Below are 17,048 nucleotides of genomic sequence, written 5' to 3' on the forward strand. Positions count from 1 at the left end.
TATTTTACCTGCAAATTAATTAATTCATAATTAATTGTACGCATTTTGCTGTTGTGTTGATTCGCTTAGTTTTGGGGAAAGTTACAATGCTGTAATTCTAGGTGATTCTCAGTCTGTAGGATTGTGCACATATGAAACATGCACATACAAAAACATCAGTGGGAGAGCCTGTAGACTTTTACAGTAGGTCAGCCCTATGTGGCTGAAGGTTTTAACGAAGCATATAAAGAAAGGTCAACCTTTTAAAAATAAATGAATGCAGAGGTGATAAGTATGTGTGGGAACTGGCTTTTTTCTTGGGATTCCCTGCACCACAAAACAGACAAAGCAAGTGGTGTGTGTGTTGCCTTCTACTCATCTTGAACAAATCGTCCCGCCAGATATCACGAGCTCAGCCACATCTCTACCACGATGACAACCTCTGGCATGTTCCAGGATCTGCTGTCCGTTTCAGGGATGTCACCCCTAGTGGCGTCCAGAGGCGACACAACTGCACAGGATATTGAAGGGTTAGGCGAAGTTCCTGCCCTTAGGTGACCCTCTCAAAGATAGTGAAAGCTTTGCTGACAAGATAGAGGACTGGTGCCAAAAAAAACAGAAAATGCTGTCCGAGAACGCAGAGGCATTGTTTAAGCCAGTTGTAGTTGCTGGGAATAAAGGAAAAGAGGAGACAGTGTGACTGAGCGAGGATGGCTGGGGGACACGTTAGGATTTATGCCAGCAGGGCGGGGTCACAGTGTGTGGCATAACTTATGCTAATGACAGAATGCTAACAGCCTAAGTGCACACCAGCAGCAGACACTCAGATCATATTTCACCTCAAAAGCACACGCAGTAAAACAGTCATTTCTATACACCAGTGTAATCAATAATGATCATAATCGCCTCAACAGCTCTTGGAAACAAGGCTTCACTTTATTTGCATCTGAGAACCGAGACCATTAGGCAGACACAGATATCAATTTGAAATCAATTCTTTGTGCCAGCCCACCTACAAACTCCACCAATCATGTAGCTATTATAGAGGTGGCTAAGGATCGGGCTAAGCATAGCTGGGGTTTGGGTCTGCCAGTTCTATTAAAGTATGCAGGATTTATATGTCGCTGGAGAGGCTGGAGGCATGGATGCTTTCACATCCCAAGGCCCATTTGACATGACCCGTGTTGCCATCGATTACAAAATGTTACAGAATGCACATATAAGAAACCACACATAGTAGAGGACAAGCACTCTCGCCAGCGCATCTGTCTGTTTTTCTGCTGCCAGACAGCCGTATGACCACCTTTAAAACGTGACCTAACACAAGCTCATCCAACACATAACAATGCGTCTTCTAGAAAGCTGTAACATCCACACGCCCCCCAAACAATCCAGAGTTTCATCTGCTTTGTGTTGCAGATTTTCAGATTTTTCAAAATGATTGCAAAAATGCCTATGAAGTTCAGAATTCTTCACTCAAATAAACAAACCCTTCAAAAACACAGCCTGCATCACAACATCCATTAACTGGCTGTAGCCGGCTGATCAGCCCCATGAAGGCCATTAGCAAAGAGTTATCATGTGGATGCCAGCAGTCTTTATTTGTTTTCTCTCAAAATGCAAAAAAAATGTGACTGCTGGTAAGCGGGGAGCAAGTCAAACATGTCCGATGTACTGTCACAACAGCCAACAAGAAAACCAGAGCCAGCCTGAGCCTTAAGAAGGGAAAAGAGAAAACAGAAAACATGATTTTCAACACAGGCCGGTTTTCTTTTGATGGATGCTGCAGGTCCGTGGCACCCTGACAGAAATGTACAGTACCATGTCTTTGTCTCTCTTTCCTACTGTATACACAACATCCTCCTCACATGGCAGTGGGGTTGTGTGTGTTTCAGTGCCTATTTTGTAAACACAAGGGGCAATAACTAAGAGTGAGCTTCACTTACTTTCTAGTCCACAGATAGCAAACATGGAACGGACAAGTAGCATCAGGAGAAAAGCCATGGCCAGACAACATAAAGGAGAAGTCATGATCGCCGGAGAGCAACTCAGGTATGAGGGCAGAGAGGGGGAACATGACATGTTTATGGTCCGGTTTACAGGAGCATCAAGGTCTAAAGTTAGACAAACAGCTGATTGGATTTTTAAAATTCAGGATTATGGCTGATTTGAATGTGATTTCAAGGTTGAGGCTTCACGATGGAAAACTGATCAAGGACCGACGCTACCACCTGCGCACGTATCCTAACTGCTTTGTAGCACAGGAACTTATAGACTGGCTTGTGGGCCATAAGGAGGCCCCAGATCGAGCGACCGCTGTGTGCCTCATGCAGCACCTCATGGATCACGACATCGTTCACCACGGTAAGAGGGGAGCCGCAGTTTCAGCAAGGGGACACTGAAAGACCTTCTGCACAAATTAAAAAACACAACCAAAAGCTTTTTTTTGGAGAGTCACTTAATTCAAAACTTATTTTAAAGCTTCATTTTTCCTCTCTTAGTCTGTGATAAGAGGCCAGTATTCAAGGATGCCAAACTGCTGTACCGTTTCCGCAAAGATGATGGCACATTTCCCTTCAACACGGAGGTGAAAATCTTCATGCGAGGACAGCGACTGTATGAACAGTAAGAGCTGCTGCTTGCTGGGATTCTCTGGTTCGAGCAGGAACAGCTGACCTTGATGTCCAATGTCAGCCACACTCATGATCTCACACACATCAATATGATTAATTGGCTGGCGTTTCACACACAGTAAACTCATATATTGGTAGTTTTGTCTGTTGACGTGCTGCTTCAAGCACTTTTGAAAGAGTAATTTGCACGGGATGACACGTCTGATTTTCGAGTCTGTGTGTTCAGTCTCATAGGGGACAAGCACTCCATTCTGCAGCTAAGAGAGGGGCATGGCGTTGCATATCAGCGCTCTTTTCCCGGCTGCCAACTGATTGACTGGCTCCTTCAGAATGGAGAGGCAGAGAGCCGGCGTCGGGGATTGGAACTGTGCCGCGCATTGCAGGAGCATGGCATCATTCAGCACGGTGAGGGGCGTCCTCATTTGCCCTTTGATGTATGGCGCCAGGAACGAGCTGGCTGTCAGTGGCAGCTGGCAGCGGGTGGCCAGCTGGGATTTTTTGCACTCTAAAGCAAATACACTCATCAACTCTTTGCGAAACATCCCATTAATTCTAAAACGTGTCCCCCTCTTGTTATGTGCTCTCTCTCTGCCACTCCCACCACTAGTGGCAAAGAAGCACAACTTCTTCGACAGTGGACTGCTCTATCAGTTCTGCATCAATTTTCGCCGCCGCCGCCGCCTTTCTGAGCTGTTAAACGAAAGTGAGCAGGACGATAACGAAGGTGTGGCAGTGTCAACACAAGAAGACAACCATCCTGAGAGTCCATTTGTTCTGCGCAAAAGCCAACCTCAGGAGGGCAACAGTGCTTTCCAGTCTGGTAAAAACAAAATTCAAGAAATAAAAAATTCTCCTCACACTTTGTTGTGAATGCCAGTTATTGCATAATAATACTGTTAACTGAATTACAGTGGAGTCGAGTAAAGACCTGAAACAGGTTATCAGTGGGGGTCGAGGCAGCTTGAATCCCGTTCAGCTTCACTCAGATGGATTTCCATCGCTTGTCCAGCTGTCGTCAGCTTCAGTGGCGAGATGCAATCCAAAATCAGGCAAGTGCGTCATTAATGTTCAACTGACGTCGCAAAATGTCTTCAAAGGCAAAAGATCTGGTGTACAGAGGTTTGAATGTGTCCGGAAAACGGTGTGAAATCTTGTAATAATTTCACAGTGCTAAGAAGAAATTTTACATGTGAAGAGTTACTGGCGCCTGGAGCACCCTTTATCAAGAGAGTGTTGACGGTGAGTTACTGTACCGGCTTGACTTACAGTATGTCATCTCTAGGATTTAACAGGATGAAGTCAGTAAAACCTGAACAACCAGTCCTCCAAGGTCTAAAAGTGAGTGATTATAGCATTTAGTAGGGTACAAAAATAAAACACTCCTCTACAAACTTAGCGGTGGTGAGCTTTTGCCTACAGGTATATTGTTCTCCATGTAGACTAATGAAGTTGTATCCTACCAAGTAAAGTCAACTGTATAGACACCATTTCATTTCAACAGAATGTGCACTCTATCTCACCCTCCGGCCATCACAGGTGATTGGAGACGCCCTGGGCTGGGGCTTTGTTGTCAGAGGCATGGCTCCCTGTTACGTGCAGGCTGTTGACCCTGGAAGCCCCGCAGCAGCTGCTGGAGTGAAGGTTAGACATGATCCACACACAGCAGTGAAAAGCTGTTATAACCTCAAAGGAGTTTGAAAACAATACATATTTGAATCAGAAGAAAATAGGATGTATGTAGCTGACTCACTTACCTCACTTTCTCCAGGTGCGGCAGTTTGTGTACCAGGTGAATGGACAGTGTGTCCTCTACCTGGACTACAGGACAGTCTCCAGACTGGTGATGACAGGAACTCGTACTGTTGTACTGGAAGTTATGGAACCACTGGAATGACAACAACTGTCTTTAAGTGTTGCTCTTGCTTTGAATGCAACTGAAATACAATAAATATTTTTTCAGTTATACACTGGTATGGGTAGAGTGCTCATTTGTGGGAAAATCAGTCACTGACTGTGGTGTTTTCATGAATCTGAATTCCTGAACAATAAATTGTAGTTTTTAATGACTCAAAAATAAAACACGATAGTAATACGACCATAATTAATACTAACTTTTGACCATCCAGCCACTGCCCAACTCGCTTGTACGACTTCCGTCGTTTTGTCGTCGCCATTTTGGATTGAGAGTTGTAAAAGGTAACGTTAGCTAGCGGACCGGCCTGACCACCGGTACAAGTATAAGTACTGCTCAGAGGACACGGCTGGTGGTCCTGGCAGGCATCATTTTCGGAGTATACTGGTTTCATGAGATGTGCACCACTCTGTGCTGCCTCTCGTTCCTCCAGCTAGGTAACAGCTGCAGCAAAGCAGATGCGACAGCTAACTAGCTAGCTAAGTTGGCTAGCTGTCGAGCCGAGCATCAGCACCGGCTTTGACGAGAGCGAGCATCTCCATCAGTTTACACGCCCGACCAGCCAGTTAACTTGTTAGCCATTTATGTAGTGAGGCAGCCAGTGGGAAGCTATCCCTCAGACCTATCATAAGGTGAGTGAAACGCATCGATTGATATGGTCAGTGAAAACGAAGAAATAACATAACGATAACTGTGCTGTGCAACGCTAGCTTTGTTGCTAAGTACAGTAGGTGACCAAGCCTGCAAGAGCGGGTAACACGGCTAATTTTGGCTAACACATTAACGCTAGCCCTCAAGGCTAATAACATGTACTGCAAATCTCTGATTGCCGAAATCACTGGTAACAGTTGCAGACACCATACAGATGTGTTCTCTGCTGCAGTATTTCTTGTCAAACCAGCACTGAAACAGAAATGAAAGCTAACTTGAAGCATGCCTGCTGAAACAGCAACGTTGCTGCCCTCCGTCTTTGTTACGATAGCATTATATACTGTGATTTTATTTTTCGCTGCTCTATTCTGTACACATGACAGCCAGGGAGTGTCGTGTGCTGTGCAGATTGTAAGCCATTTGAGGCAAGTTGTGATTGTGGTCTGTATCAATAGAATTTACTTGACATGAAGTCGTTAACATTGATAACGTGATCCTGCCATCATAAGTAAACATGCTGACGGCGGTTTATTGAAGGGACACACGTGTTGAAAGGGCCGATTACCTGTTTATGAACTCAGTCTTGTATGATGTTGATGATTATTGGTTGAACGCTAGTGTTAAATTATAGGACATTTTACTGAATTTGCTTTCCGTGATTTGGCTTGAAACTAAGCCTACTTCAAACCAATAAGCAGTTTGTTTTCTGTGTGTCAGGAGAGATGTATCAACTCCCAGTGAATAACCTTGCAAGAATCAGGAGAGCTAGGAAACAAGTGAAGAAAGCACTTGGAGACATTGGACTGGACTACTGCAAGGAGGCAGCAGAGGTGAGTGTATTTTAGCTTCATGTGAGCAGAAACTCCAAATGTAATTATTTTAAAGTTTCTGGATGTCATTCAGGTTTTCAAAATACAGTTGTATGTGTTAGTAGGTCTGTATTTTTAATCAAATAATCGGCTCAGCAGAATTATTCAGAAGCTATTGTGGCTAATAGTTATAAAGTATTGTATACTGCCAAACATTGTGTATGAAGAACATCATACATAAACAGATATTTATTGTATGTTACATAATAGCATATGTGCCTTAATCTTTCACATTCCTTCCACAGGAATTCAAAGAGTTTTGCCCTGATGAGCAGTTTGTGAAGGGAACACTTTGCCTTGATATCTGTGCATGGGACCCATCATACTCTAAAACACAGGTAAATCATACCTCTGTGTCCAAGGCCTTTTCAAATACTTTTGCACAAATCACCAAATTTGTCTTAATGCCATTGCTTTTTGTGCCTGATGTCTTTTTAGGAATACAGATCGAAGCCATTTTGCTGCACAGAGTGCCCATTCTCTTCCAAATACTACTCAGGCTACAAGAATCACTTCCGCAATGTACACAGGAAAATCTTTGAGAGTAAAATTCTGCTCAACTGTCCATACTGCACATTCACTGCAAGCAAGAGAACTTTGGAGACGCATGTTAAAATATTCCACAAACCCAGTTCAGCACGGCAGAACTATGGGAACTCACAGGGAACTGCACTGGGAAAGGACAGAACGTATTTTGATAGGGCCAGACAGGGAGATGGTGTAGAGAAAGCAATGTACTTTTGCAAAAAATGCACGTTCCGGGACACACTCTACAATGTGGTGAGAAGACACATCTACAGGGAACATTTTCAGCACATAGTCTCACCATATCTTGGTATGGTTTCTGAATCATCTGTCAAAAATGGTGCTAACTCGGTCAATGGTAACAACATTCTCTGTAAACGCTGCCAGTTTTCCACTCGTAGCTATGAGGCTCTAGTACAACATGTTGTAGAGTACCACGAGCGCATTGGTGCTCAAGTAACCACCATGATTGGACATGCTAATATTATTGTCTCTAGGCCTCAGTCATTACCAAATGCATCTCAGAAGCCCCCTCTGATCATCAGCAGGGGCCACACACACAGAGCCGACCCAATCGCACAACCAGTAATTGGCTATTTAAAACCAGCGGTTTCTATTGTTAAAAATCAGTCTTCCATTGCAGCCAGTCAGGTGCGCGTCACAGTTCCTGGCAACAGCACTGTGGCTGAAAATAATTCTGCAGGTGTAAACACAGCCCAGACACAGAAGTGGAAGATCTGTACAGTTTGCAATGAGCTTTTTCCTGAAAACCTCTATAATGCTCATTTCGAGAATGCGCACAAGGCAAAGAAAGTGTGGGCGCTAGCCAAGTACATCATGAAAATCCACAACTTCACCAGCAAGTGCTTGCTTTGCAACCGTTATCTACCCAGCGACACGCTGCTTAATCACATGCTCATCCACGGGCTCACCTGTCCACAGTGCCACTCTGCTTTCCACAGTGTTGAGAACATCATGGAGCACGTGGCACAGGCTCATCCCGATGACTTTGTTGGACCCCCTGGAGCATCACCTTTAACATTTGATCTCACAATTAAACAAGACAAGTCCAGTAACGTACAGCTTGTTGTTCTCACTTTTAACATGAAGGAATCTATTAACGGTCAAGATCAGTCTGCCCCTGCTCAGAATAGTGTTCCACCTCTGGTCAAAGTCACCGCTCCCAGAATGATTGAGAAGAAGAGTGAACCACTTCCTGGTAGAAGTTTCCCCTCAGCGACTCACAAGAGCGAGGTTGGAAAGACTTTGTGTCCGCTGTGTTTCACCATCCTTAAAGGTCCCATCTCTGATGCTTTGGCCATACATCTGAGGGAGCGACACCAAGTGCTCCAGACAATGCATCCTGTTGAAAAAAAGATGACGTACAAGTGCATTCATTGCTTGGGGGTGTACACCAGCAACATGGTGGCCTCCACAATCACGTTGCATCTTGTGCAGTGCAGGGCTGTTGGTAGGACCCAGACAAGCCAAGGCTTCAAATCTGCCTTGACTCTCAACTCATCTGGGGCCGGCTTCCTGAAGAGGCAGCCACCAATGCAGGCCATGTCCAACCCCAAGAAAATAAAACTAAGCAAGGAGTCAAAGCTTTCCTCCACAACCGTCAGAAATCAGTCTGAAACTGACGGCCTTGCTCTGGATCCTAGAAGCTATGAGCACAAGACGTACGAGGCCAGGAAAGATTTCCTGACAGCTTACTTCAACCGGCGACCATACCCTTCTCCTCAGGAAGAGGAGAAGCTGTCTGCAAGTCTCTGGCTGTGGAAGTCCGACATTTCTAGCCACTTTGCAACCAAGCGGCGGGTATGTGAGAGACAATGTGAAACCAAGAAGGTGTCTGTGCTGCTCGGCTTCGACATGCACGCTGTCAAGAAAGTTAAGCATGACTTGATATTTGAGGAGAGCAAGCTTGATGGCATCTCAGTGGGGAGATCCGGAGGCCTCAAGTCTGGTACTCCAAGCACGGACCAAAACAGGCAGTGTGAGACACTGAACTGTACCTTGAAACTCAGCACATGCACAGAGACCATTTCCATTGACTCAGACAGTGAACCAGAAACAGAGGATAGACCTACTGAGAATGGAAATGTTGACGTGAACCAACATGAGAATGTAAAATCCCAGGAGCCAGCAAACCTGACAGGAGGGACAGAACCTGTGAACACTGTAGATCCTTCTGGAGGGAAGGAGAGCTCTTTGCAAGATGGGAAAGCAAATGCCTGGATGACCTTCTGTTAGTGTCCCTGCTCAGCAGTGTGCCTTGGTTGAGTAACAGTTCAGTTGTATAAATTAAGATGAAGAAAATCTACCAACAGTTACAAATCACAAATATTTGGTCAAATGGCATGGGTCAATAAAAACCTTCAATTACAGATGCTATCAGTGTTGGAAAGGAGGAAAAAAGTTACATTATAGTGCATAAGTATATGCCATATGTAAGTGACATTGTATATATTTTAGCCATTGTCCTTTGTTAGGTTCCGCATACAATGTGTTATTCACCTTTTAACTGTCACGAGATTTCTCAATTATGCCAACTTCCCTACTTCCATAGCTTTGCTTTCTCAACTGTGACAAACTGTATGATATTGTCATTTCACATTTAGAAAGTGTAGGGTATTGGTAATTGCTTATGTAGACGTTTTAATAAATGTTTTAATAAAAACATATTAAGTTCTTTTCTACACCATCCACTGTGACAATTATCTCTTGTGCCAGGTCTAATGAAAACGGACATTTTTAACATTTAGTACAGACACAGCAGAGCTCTGTGCTTTTAAGGTGACTTTTATGTAATCAATGCCTAATTTCAACGGTAAAGTAGGCCTTTCTAGATTTTATGATTACAGGTTTTTGCTGAATATTTTCTGACAGGGTGCAGTGAGAGAAAATGACATTAACTTGATGGGTGGATGTTACAATCAACCAGAGGTCTATTTCATTGAAATCTTTATTCAACACCGATCACCACATTTTCACATTGAGCCACTTCATGTACACAGCACAACTATCAACTGTGAAAACACTGCAAACTTTTTACAAGCTACAGGACCACTTTAAGGTAATTTAACTTCGTTTTAAACTTACGTACGTCACCTCTTTAATTGTGGTGCTTTACTGTTCTAGCACGAAACTGAGTAGATGAGAGCAGGTTTGGAGCCCGACCGCGCAGGCTTGTGGACGTGAAGCAAACACAAGCTTTTCCAATGAATTTACTTTCATCTCACGGGCCCCTCGGTTTCCGGTATGTCTCCGACTTTGATTGGTGCAGCGGCCGGAGGAGGCGGGACTTCTGGCTGGCACAGTAACGGAATTGGCCCAGCGCCAGCGTGCATCAATGTCCAGGCCACAGGGTCTGCAGCTGCAAAAATGTCCATATTGTGTCTGAATTCACAACTACAGCTTTAAGTAACTTCATAGGTGCGTTCACTAAGGGGAAGCTACCAGCAGTTGTAAGTATAATTGTCCACGATTACCTCGTTTAGGTCCCGTGGCTGTAGTTTGTAGCTGTGTTTGATCCGTTTCCTATGGAGTGTTTATAAACAGCTAGTTAGCACCTGAAGCTAAACCTGGTAGTATCTGCGCTGTAGTCAGAGCTGTCAGCCGCGGCAGGTTGGCATCTTGACGCATATATTTGTCTTTATATACACCGTAATGACTTATTCTCTACTGCATTTCATAATGCTGAGCTTGCAAGGCTGCTGTTTATCTAACGTTTCCTAGCACATGTTTATTTTCAGATGTTTGCTGCAGTTGGAGGTTTTTGGATGCATTCTTGCCATTCCAGTTATCCATTAGTGTCCATATATTTCTGTACAATAGCAAAAACCCATCAACATATTGCTGAAACATGCAGTGAACATTTTACACCTAATCATTGTCTGCTAATGCAGTGCAGATATTTCCAATCAATCTCCAATTAAACTATTATCTATGATAATAATGACTGCAGACTTGATTTTCACTGTGATGGATTACAAAACTCAAGCAAGTTTCAAGAATGGAAAACACTGAACATTAAAACACAGATGCGTAGGTTGCTAAATGTTTGCTGACAGGCATTAATGTCACTTTTTCTCATCTCTGTGTGCTCTTCTCACCTCTGGCTAGCTGCAGTATACAGTGAAGAGGCTCTGCAGTGACAGCTGACAGACTGAGAGGAATGGCAGGAGAAATCACAGGCACTGTTTAGGCTGGCTGTGTGTTGGAGGTTCACAGTGCGGAAACAATGTCGTACAGTAACAGAGAGCTCGTGGAGTTCTTCATAAGCTACAAGTTATCTCAGAGGAACTATCCCACCTCCCTGCTGAGGCCAGAGGACGCTGGTGGAAGGACTGAGGGAGACAAGGCAAGCTCTGCTGCCAGAAACGGCTCGCTGGTCACCAGCAGGAATGGGGGTGACCAGCCAGGGACATCTACGTCCCCAGGTGCTGACATAGAGGCTGTTAAAGCAGCTCTCCGGGACTCAGCAGATGAGTTTGAGCTGCTCTTCACGCAAGCGTTTAGTGACCTCTCGTCGCAGCTTGATATCACTCCTGACACCGCCTACCACAGCTTTAAGAGCGTGATGGATGAGGTGTTCAAGGACGGAGTCAACTGGGGACGTATAGTGGGCCTGTTTGCCTTTGGCGGTGTGCTGTGTGTGGAATGCGTCGAGAAGGATACGAGCGAGCTGGTTTCCCGCATCGCAGACTGGATGACCATGTACCTTGATGAGCACATCAGTCCCTGGATCCAGAGTCAAGGAGGATGGGTGAGTTGGCAGGGAATTAACTTAACATGCAGCTTTATTTATGGTGCTGTGACAACGAACGTGTTGATCTGATACTGATCAGTATCTGCACCAATACAGACTGGATAATGGCCATGAGGTGACCAATACTACAGTTTCTTTGTCAGTATTATAAAATCCTGTGTTTTCACTTTAAGTTACAATCATTCTCTTATGGTTGACTGTTGAATCAAGTTTTTAGTGCCACAGCAATCACTGACCTCATATTACTTTGCATTAGAGAGTTTCATGCATGGAGGTATACAGAAAAAAAGGCAGCTGCTGGCGGATTAGTACTCGGTATTAGCAGTACCCTCAGTTTAAAAAATAAATGAATAAATAAAAATAATAAAAAATCATTATTTTACTGGTGGGAATTCCTGGCGTAAAATATTGCCACATTGCTGATATTTTCCTACGTGTACCAGAAATCAGTTCTTCTTCACTGCTCTAGAACAGTAGTTGTCAGTGGCTGCACAGCACAACTTGCAGGAAAGAAAAATGGATTTCTGGGAACAGTGCCATTTTTGTTTTGGAGAAACTACTTTAGATTTTTTGGCACTTTTGTCCTGGCGCGCTTCCTCTGTCACCCAACAGATAAGCAAAGGAAAAATGTAAGTTTGCTGACATGTACTTGAAGTAATACACGTCCCCTGCCATTTACAGATATTGGCTACTTGTGCAGTAAAAAAAGCTGTTAACTTGTGTACAGGTGCATTTAAATTTTTTTTAAATTGTATTAAAAAGGTATTTAATTGTATTTAAATGTTAGGACTAGAATCTTATGTATTACACTGAAGGCACATGCAAAATGATATATTACAGTTTTGTAGGAAACCATTTTCATATTTGGAAAAACAAGGATTTTTAAGGATGCACATACATTAAAGTGGGTGTAAAGAAACCATATAATAAAAATTCTCTCCTTTTTTTGTTCTTGTCTGAATGCATTTCTGGTTCCAGGACTGCTTCGCTGAGGTTTTTGGGCGAGACGCCGCTGCAGAAGCGAGGAGATCTCGGGAGACTCTGAGTAGATGGCTGCTAGTTGGAGTGGCGCTGCTAATGGGAGTTGTGGTCGGTGTTCTCATCGCTAAGAAACAGTGAAGGTGGTGCGTGTCTTTCGCCCGCAGCACACCCTGTGTAATGCCAACAGAATGAAAATGAATAGTTGATGTTTACAAAAAGCCCAGTCTGCTTGTGCACTGACAGAATGTGGATTGGCTAAAGCAGTTGTGGAAGTATCCATAATATGTAGCTTGGTGAGCTGTTATACGTCTCACCCCGCTTTGTCCTGCGTCTTTTATTTTTTTAACACAGAGCAGAGATTTTCAGTTGTCAAAGGGTGTTCCTCTCCAGACTGGAAGTGCTTTAATTGAACCCGATAAGCTAAGAGACAGTGAAACAGATTCAGCTGGTTTGGTGAGACTGCCTATTTTTATTTTTGCCTTTGTGCATTATCCAAGGACCAATTTTTACTACTTACAAACTGACAGCTGCCAGAGTTTTTAAGTTATATTTCCTTTTCACTGTGTAATGCTCAGCTCATTTTGTTGGCTGTACTGGAGTTTTAGGCATGCTTCAAAAAATAAATCTATTTATGTTTTTCTTGTGTCTTTATTTTCTTGCTTCTATAGATGATCATGAACGGCCAGTGAAAAGTACACATCTTCGTACACTGTCAAGCTGAGTCCAACAAACTGTAATTTGGCAACATATCTCCCATTGGACTTACAGCGCTGTCATATGTTCCTGTTATAATGAGTTACTTATTACATAAAGAAAAGTGCTTATCTGGCTCCAGACATCTTAATTCAAAGTCATAGAATAAAGTGAAAATAAATATTAGTTCAGGCTGATTATCATAGTATGACATTGAAAGACCAGATTGTCTGTCAGATTGTACAGAAGAAACAGATTTACATGCAATAACTGGAGCAGATGCAGTGTTGTGAATCCTTTGTGAGGTTCAGCATAGATGAGAAGAGGAGTCCCTGCATACCGACTCTAGACCACACAAGTCGGATCCCAGTTGGCTCGACATCAGGTCAAAATGTAGAAAAACTGGTTACTCAGCCCATATACAGTATATACCCATAAACTTACATCAATAAATGCATTAATATATGGAAAAGACCTTAATTATATTAAAAATATCTCGAATAGTTATAAGGAACATGAAGGCAGGGAGACATTAAAATATTGCACATGATGGGAACATATGGTATCATTTGTCAGTCTGCTGTCTGCACCAACACATTCAAACCTAATGAAGGATGTAATGAAACACCTATTATATCAAAGTTTCTGACCAGAGTTAAGATTCCTTAGACCTCAGTCTTTTACACCAAGTACATAAAGAAAAGGAGCAAGGATCAGAGTTGTGAAGCATCCATCACCCCGCTTGTCATCTCCATCAGTTATGGAGGGATGCACAGTATATATCATAATCTGTACTGACTGAATGCTGAATGTTAAACACAATTCTAAAGCCTTTAACCTAACTTGCCTTCTGCAGTGGTGGGTAGATTGCATAATGCATGTTTCCCATATGTAAAATCTTTATTTAATGTCCTCTTGGCACAATATATGACACATGAAAAATAATGACAACATAATAGAGGTCCAGAATGGACACCGGAAATGACTGTGTCACATTTTATTTTGATCCAGTTTGCATTTTTATGAACATGCTATGGCCTAATTTTGATTTTATTTTATTGTAACCCTCCTCCTTTCTTTTCCTTGTTTTTTTCTTTTTTCTTCATTTTATGCCATTTATGTTATTACTGTTATTATAATTTCTCTGTACCCTGTGCATATGTGCGCGTATATGTGTGTAGAGGTTTCTATGTACTGTATGATATTACTATATTTGTAAAAAAAAAGGACAATAAATACAATTTAAAGAATACTGTACATGATGGTATGCATTAAAATGTATTTACGCATATGCATCATATTCTTTCTATTTCCATACATTAATGTTATCACCCAAAATAGGTGTGAACATACAGAATCTCAGTTTACTGGACGTATTTTATCTCATCCTGATTCAGTCACCCTGGTGTCGTAGTCTAAAGTGTAAAGCACACAATTCACATTCAGTTCAGCTCCATCATAACATGCATCAGCTATGCACATGACAATATGGACTACACCCATACACATAAATGTGTGTTATCTCTGAACTGCAGTGTTCAGGTTTTACATCCTGTGGCAGTTTTTTGGGGGGGGACTGGAACTGCAGTGTTTTGTTCCTACCTTTTGGGGGCGCTCGCATACCACATGTTTCAAAAAGAGTGTATAGTACATCAAGATGCGGTAGCTTCATTTAGTTCGTTAGTGCTTGCTGTAGATGACAGTGTAGTGGTGACAAATTCAAAAGTGTCTGTTTCTTCCTTCAGGAAGGCTGAATCAAAAGCATGAATCTCCCAGACTGTCAATGATAAATCATTTACCTCCCTGTTATATCAGTTTATACCACAACTAATGCAATTGTGCAACTCTGCAGGATAAAACAGGCTGAATGGGAAAAGAGACAAACAGCGAACGAGCAAGAGAGAGAAGGCTAACGGATGGCTTACTGAGCAGGCCTGTGGTTGCTAATCTATCCCAGACATTTGTTGCCATTTCCCCAGAGCAGAGCTGGCGGCTGCAGCAGATAAACAGCAGATAGAGACAGTTAAGGAAAAGAGTATAAATTACGGATGTGCTCCACAAATCATCTTAATTTTTCATGTGTTTTTCCCCACTTGATTATTTATCCCGTGTTTGTTTTACTCATTCTGATCATTCTTGACGAGAAAAGCTGTGGATTTTGAAGGTTTCGTCTGCTTTAGTGTGATTTCGAGTAAACTTTAGGTATTTGTTGTAAATGGATTCAAATAGAAACCCCCTTCTCTCACTCTGTTACTTCAGAGGCCATCATCAATGCGTACATTCTCATCACCAAGGTCCTGGGCGAATCAGGCGAATCAGGCAAAACAATTGTCGACTGTCGATGAAATTGTGTTGCATTAAGAAGAATCAACTATTTTAATGGTTTTTTCTACTCAGTTTAAAAGGTAACTCGGGTAAATGCTTATAATCAACATTTCTGCCTCTGAGGTGGTTTATCCCCAGACACTCAGGGGAGTGACTGTGTGTGTTGTGCAGTGTCATGAGTGGGTGGCATGCCTGCACAGATGTTCACAGGGCTGTGCTCACTAAGCTGAACCCGAACGCATAAAATTAAGTCTTATTTTTCCCTCAGGTCTGCAGTGAAGCATGCACAAATATGTTGTGAAAACACACATCGCAGCGTGTGTGATCATCTATAGATTTGTCTCAAGTGTGATCTCAGATTATGAAACCTGACCGGAAAGTGACATTGATTTTGAAACTATGAGTGAAGTCTTTTGAGCAACAGTCGGAGTTCATCCAGCGACAGATGACACCAATGATACATTTGTTATGTTTGCCATAACTCTTTCTGGTGTAATGTCTAAAAGTGTAGATGGTGCCCCTCACTGAATAACTGACAGGGGGTGTGAGAGTGGCGGTGCCAGCAGCAGGTGGATGGTTTGGGGTCTGTGGCCTCAGTGATAACATATCAGTCATCCCCCAGTCCCGAGCGAGCAACCCCAGCCCTGCTCAGCAAAAAGAAACTGCACTGCACGTTCATACACGCCACTGTACGACTGCCTGCATGCCATTACTGAGGACACTGCAACACATTTAAACTGTTTTTTTTTTTTTTTTTGCATTAAAGGATTATCACCTTTCCTTTGTGGGAAAATTTTGTCAATAAACCTTCCATATATAGTCTAATCTCATCAGTTACTAAGACATGGTCACAGGTTTGATCAACGTGAATCAGTTATTTCTGGGATATAAACAATCAAAGTAGCCCAGCATGTATGAAAATTAAATGTCAGCTTGACACAACTAAAGTCATGCTGACATCTACACAGGAACTGTGTGATAAAAACAAATATACATACATTCATATATATACGGTATACACGCACACACACATATATATTTTCCAGCACAACATATGATGGGCTTAAAAGAGGAGCTGACCAGCCACAACATTAAAATGCTTCTTCATGCATCAGTAAAAAACAACCTTTGCTGTAATGCTGTATCATTAAAAACCCAGAGAAGGGCTGTGCTGCCCCATAATAAATACTTCTTTGTTTGATGTCTTGAGTACATTTTGCTGGTTTTACTGGAGTAAGACTTATAATGCAGGATGTAAATACCTCTTCCAGCCCTGCTCATTATCTGTAGAGATCAGAACAATGACATAAACATAGTTCACCTCAAGGTTTGAAGTGTCCTCACTCAATCCACATATTTCTTTCGTTCATATGACCTTTACATTCAAGCATGAGCGGAAATTCTAAGCATGAAAAAATCCCCCCCTTCTCAGCATACAGTGAGGTTGCCTTGTATCTGTGTGTGTGTTTGAACATGAAGCCCAGTTGCTCATCAACTGGCAGCACTGATCTAAATATATAACCCTGGAGTAAGTGTTGCACTTCAGTTGAATGTTTGTCACTTCTGCAGAATGGAGAATTTGCATACATGTACAATTACACTGTCAAAGTGGAGCTGAGCCTGTACAAAGAGGCCAGTGTACCTGAGCAGGGGAGTACAATAACACCACTCAGGAGGCCTCACTGTGGTCAGTTCACCGAGCTGAA

At 42.7% G+C, this 17,048-nt stretch overlaps 3 protein-coding genes across 4 annotated transcripts; all 3 read left to right on the forward strand.

Annotated features, from left to right (window-relative positions):
- Positions 1 to 1,910: 1,910 nt before the first annotated feature.
- On the forward strand, positions 1,911 to 4,564 carry si:dkeyp-97e7.9 (DEP domain-containing mTOR-interacting protein). 2 transcript variants are annotated; one of them, XR_006007815.1, is made up of 9 exons: positions 1,911 to 2,031; positions 2,165 to 2,343; positions 2,481 to 2,604; positions 2,839 to 3,017; positions 3,220 to 3,432; positions 3,524 to 3,661; positions 3,781 to 4,031; positions 4,149 to 4,253; positions 4,381 to 4,404. XR_006007815.1 is itself a non-coding variant. In XM_041960471.1 (9 exons), the coding sequence occupies exons 1-9, from the start codon at positions 1,949 to 1,951 to the stop codon at positions 4,504 to 4,506; spliced, it is 1,218 nt and encodes a 405-aa protein (XP_041816405.1). In that variant the 5' UTR covers positions 1,911 to 1,948; the 3' UTR covers positions 4,507 to 4,564. The 2 variants fall into 2 exon arrangements, 1 of the variants encoding a protein (XP_041816405.1); XM_041960471.1 differs by having other exon boundaries at positions 3,781 to 3,851; positions 4,381 to 4,564.
- Positions 4,565 to 4,792: 228 nt separating this feature from the next.
- Positions 4,793 to 9,256, forward strand: adnpa (activity-dependent neuroprotector homeobox a). Its single transcript, XM_041960459.1, has 4 exons — positions 4,793 to 5,156; positions 5,893 to 6,005; positions 6,290 to 6,382; positions 6,483 to 9,256. Exons 2-4 carry the CDS (start codon positions 5,898 to 5,900, stop codon positions 8,823 to 8,825), a joined length of 2,544 nt encoding a protein of 847 aa, XP_041816393.1. The 5' UTR covers positions 4,793 to 5,156; positions 5,893 to 5,897; the 3' UTR covers positions 8,826 to 9,256.
- Positions 9,257 to 9,907: 651 nt separating this feature from the next.
- LOC121616843 (bcl-2-like protein 1) lies at positions 9,908 to 14,187 on the forward strand. Its single transcript, XM_041951672.1, has 3 exons — positions 9,908 to 10,039; positions 10,698 to 11,340; positions 12,322 to 14,187. Exons 2-3 carry the CDS (start codon positions 10,816 to 10,818, stop codon positions 12,460 to 12,462), a joined length of 666 nt encoding a protein of 221 aa, XP_041807606.1. The 5' UTR covers positions 9,908 to 10,039; positions 10,698 to 10,815; the 3' UTR covers positions 12,463 to 14,187.
- Positions 14,188 to 17,048: the final 2,861 nt, after the last annotated feature.

The sequence above is a fragment of the Chelmon rostratus genome, chromosome 2 (assembly GCF_017976325.1).
Source record: "Chelmon rostratus isolate fCheRos1 chromosome 2, fCheRos1.pri, whole genome shotgun sequence".
In the NCBI taxonomy this organism is placed as follows: domain Eukaryota; kingdom Metazoa; phylum Chordata; class Actinopteri; order Chaetodontiformes; family Chaetodontidae; genus Chelmon; species Chelmon rostratus.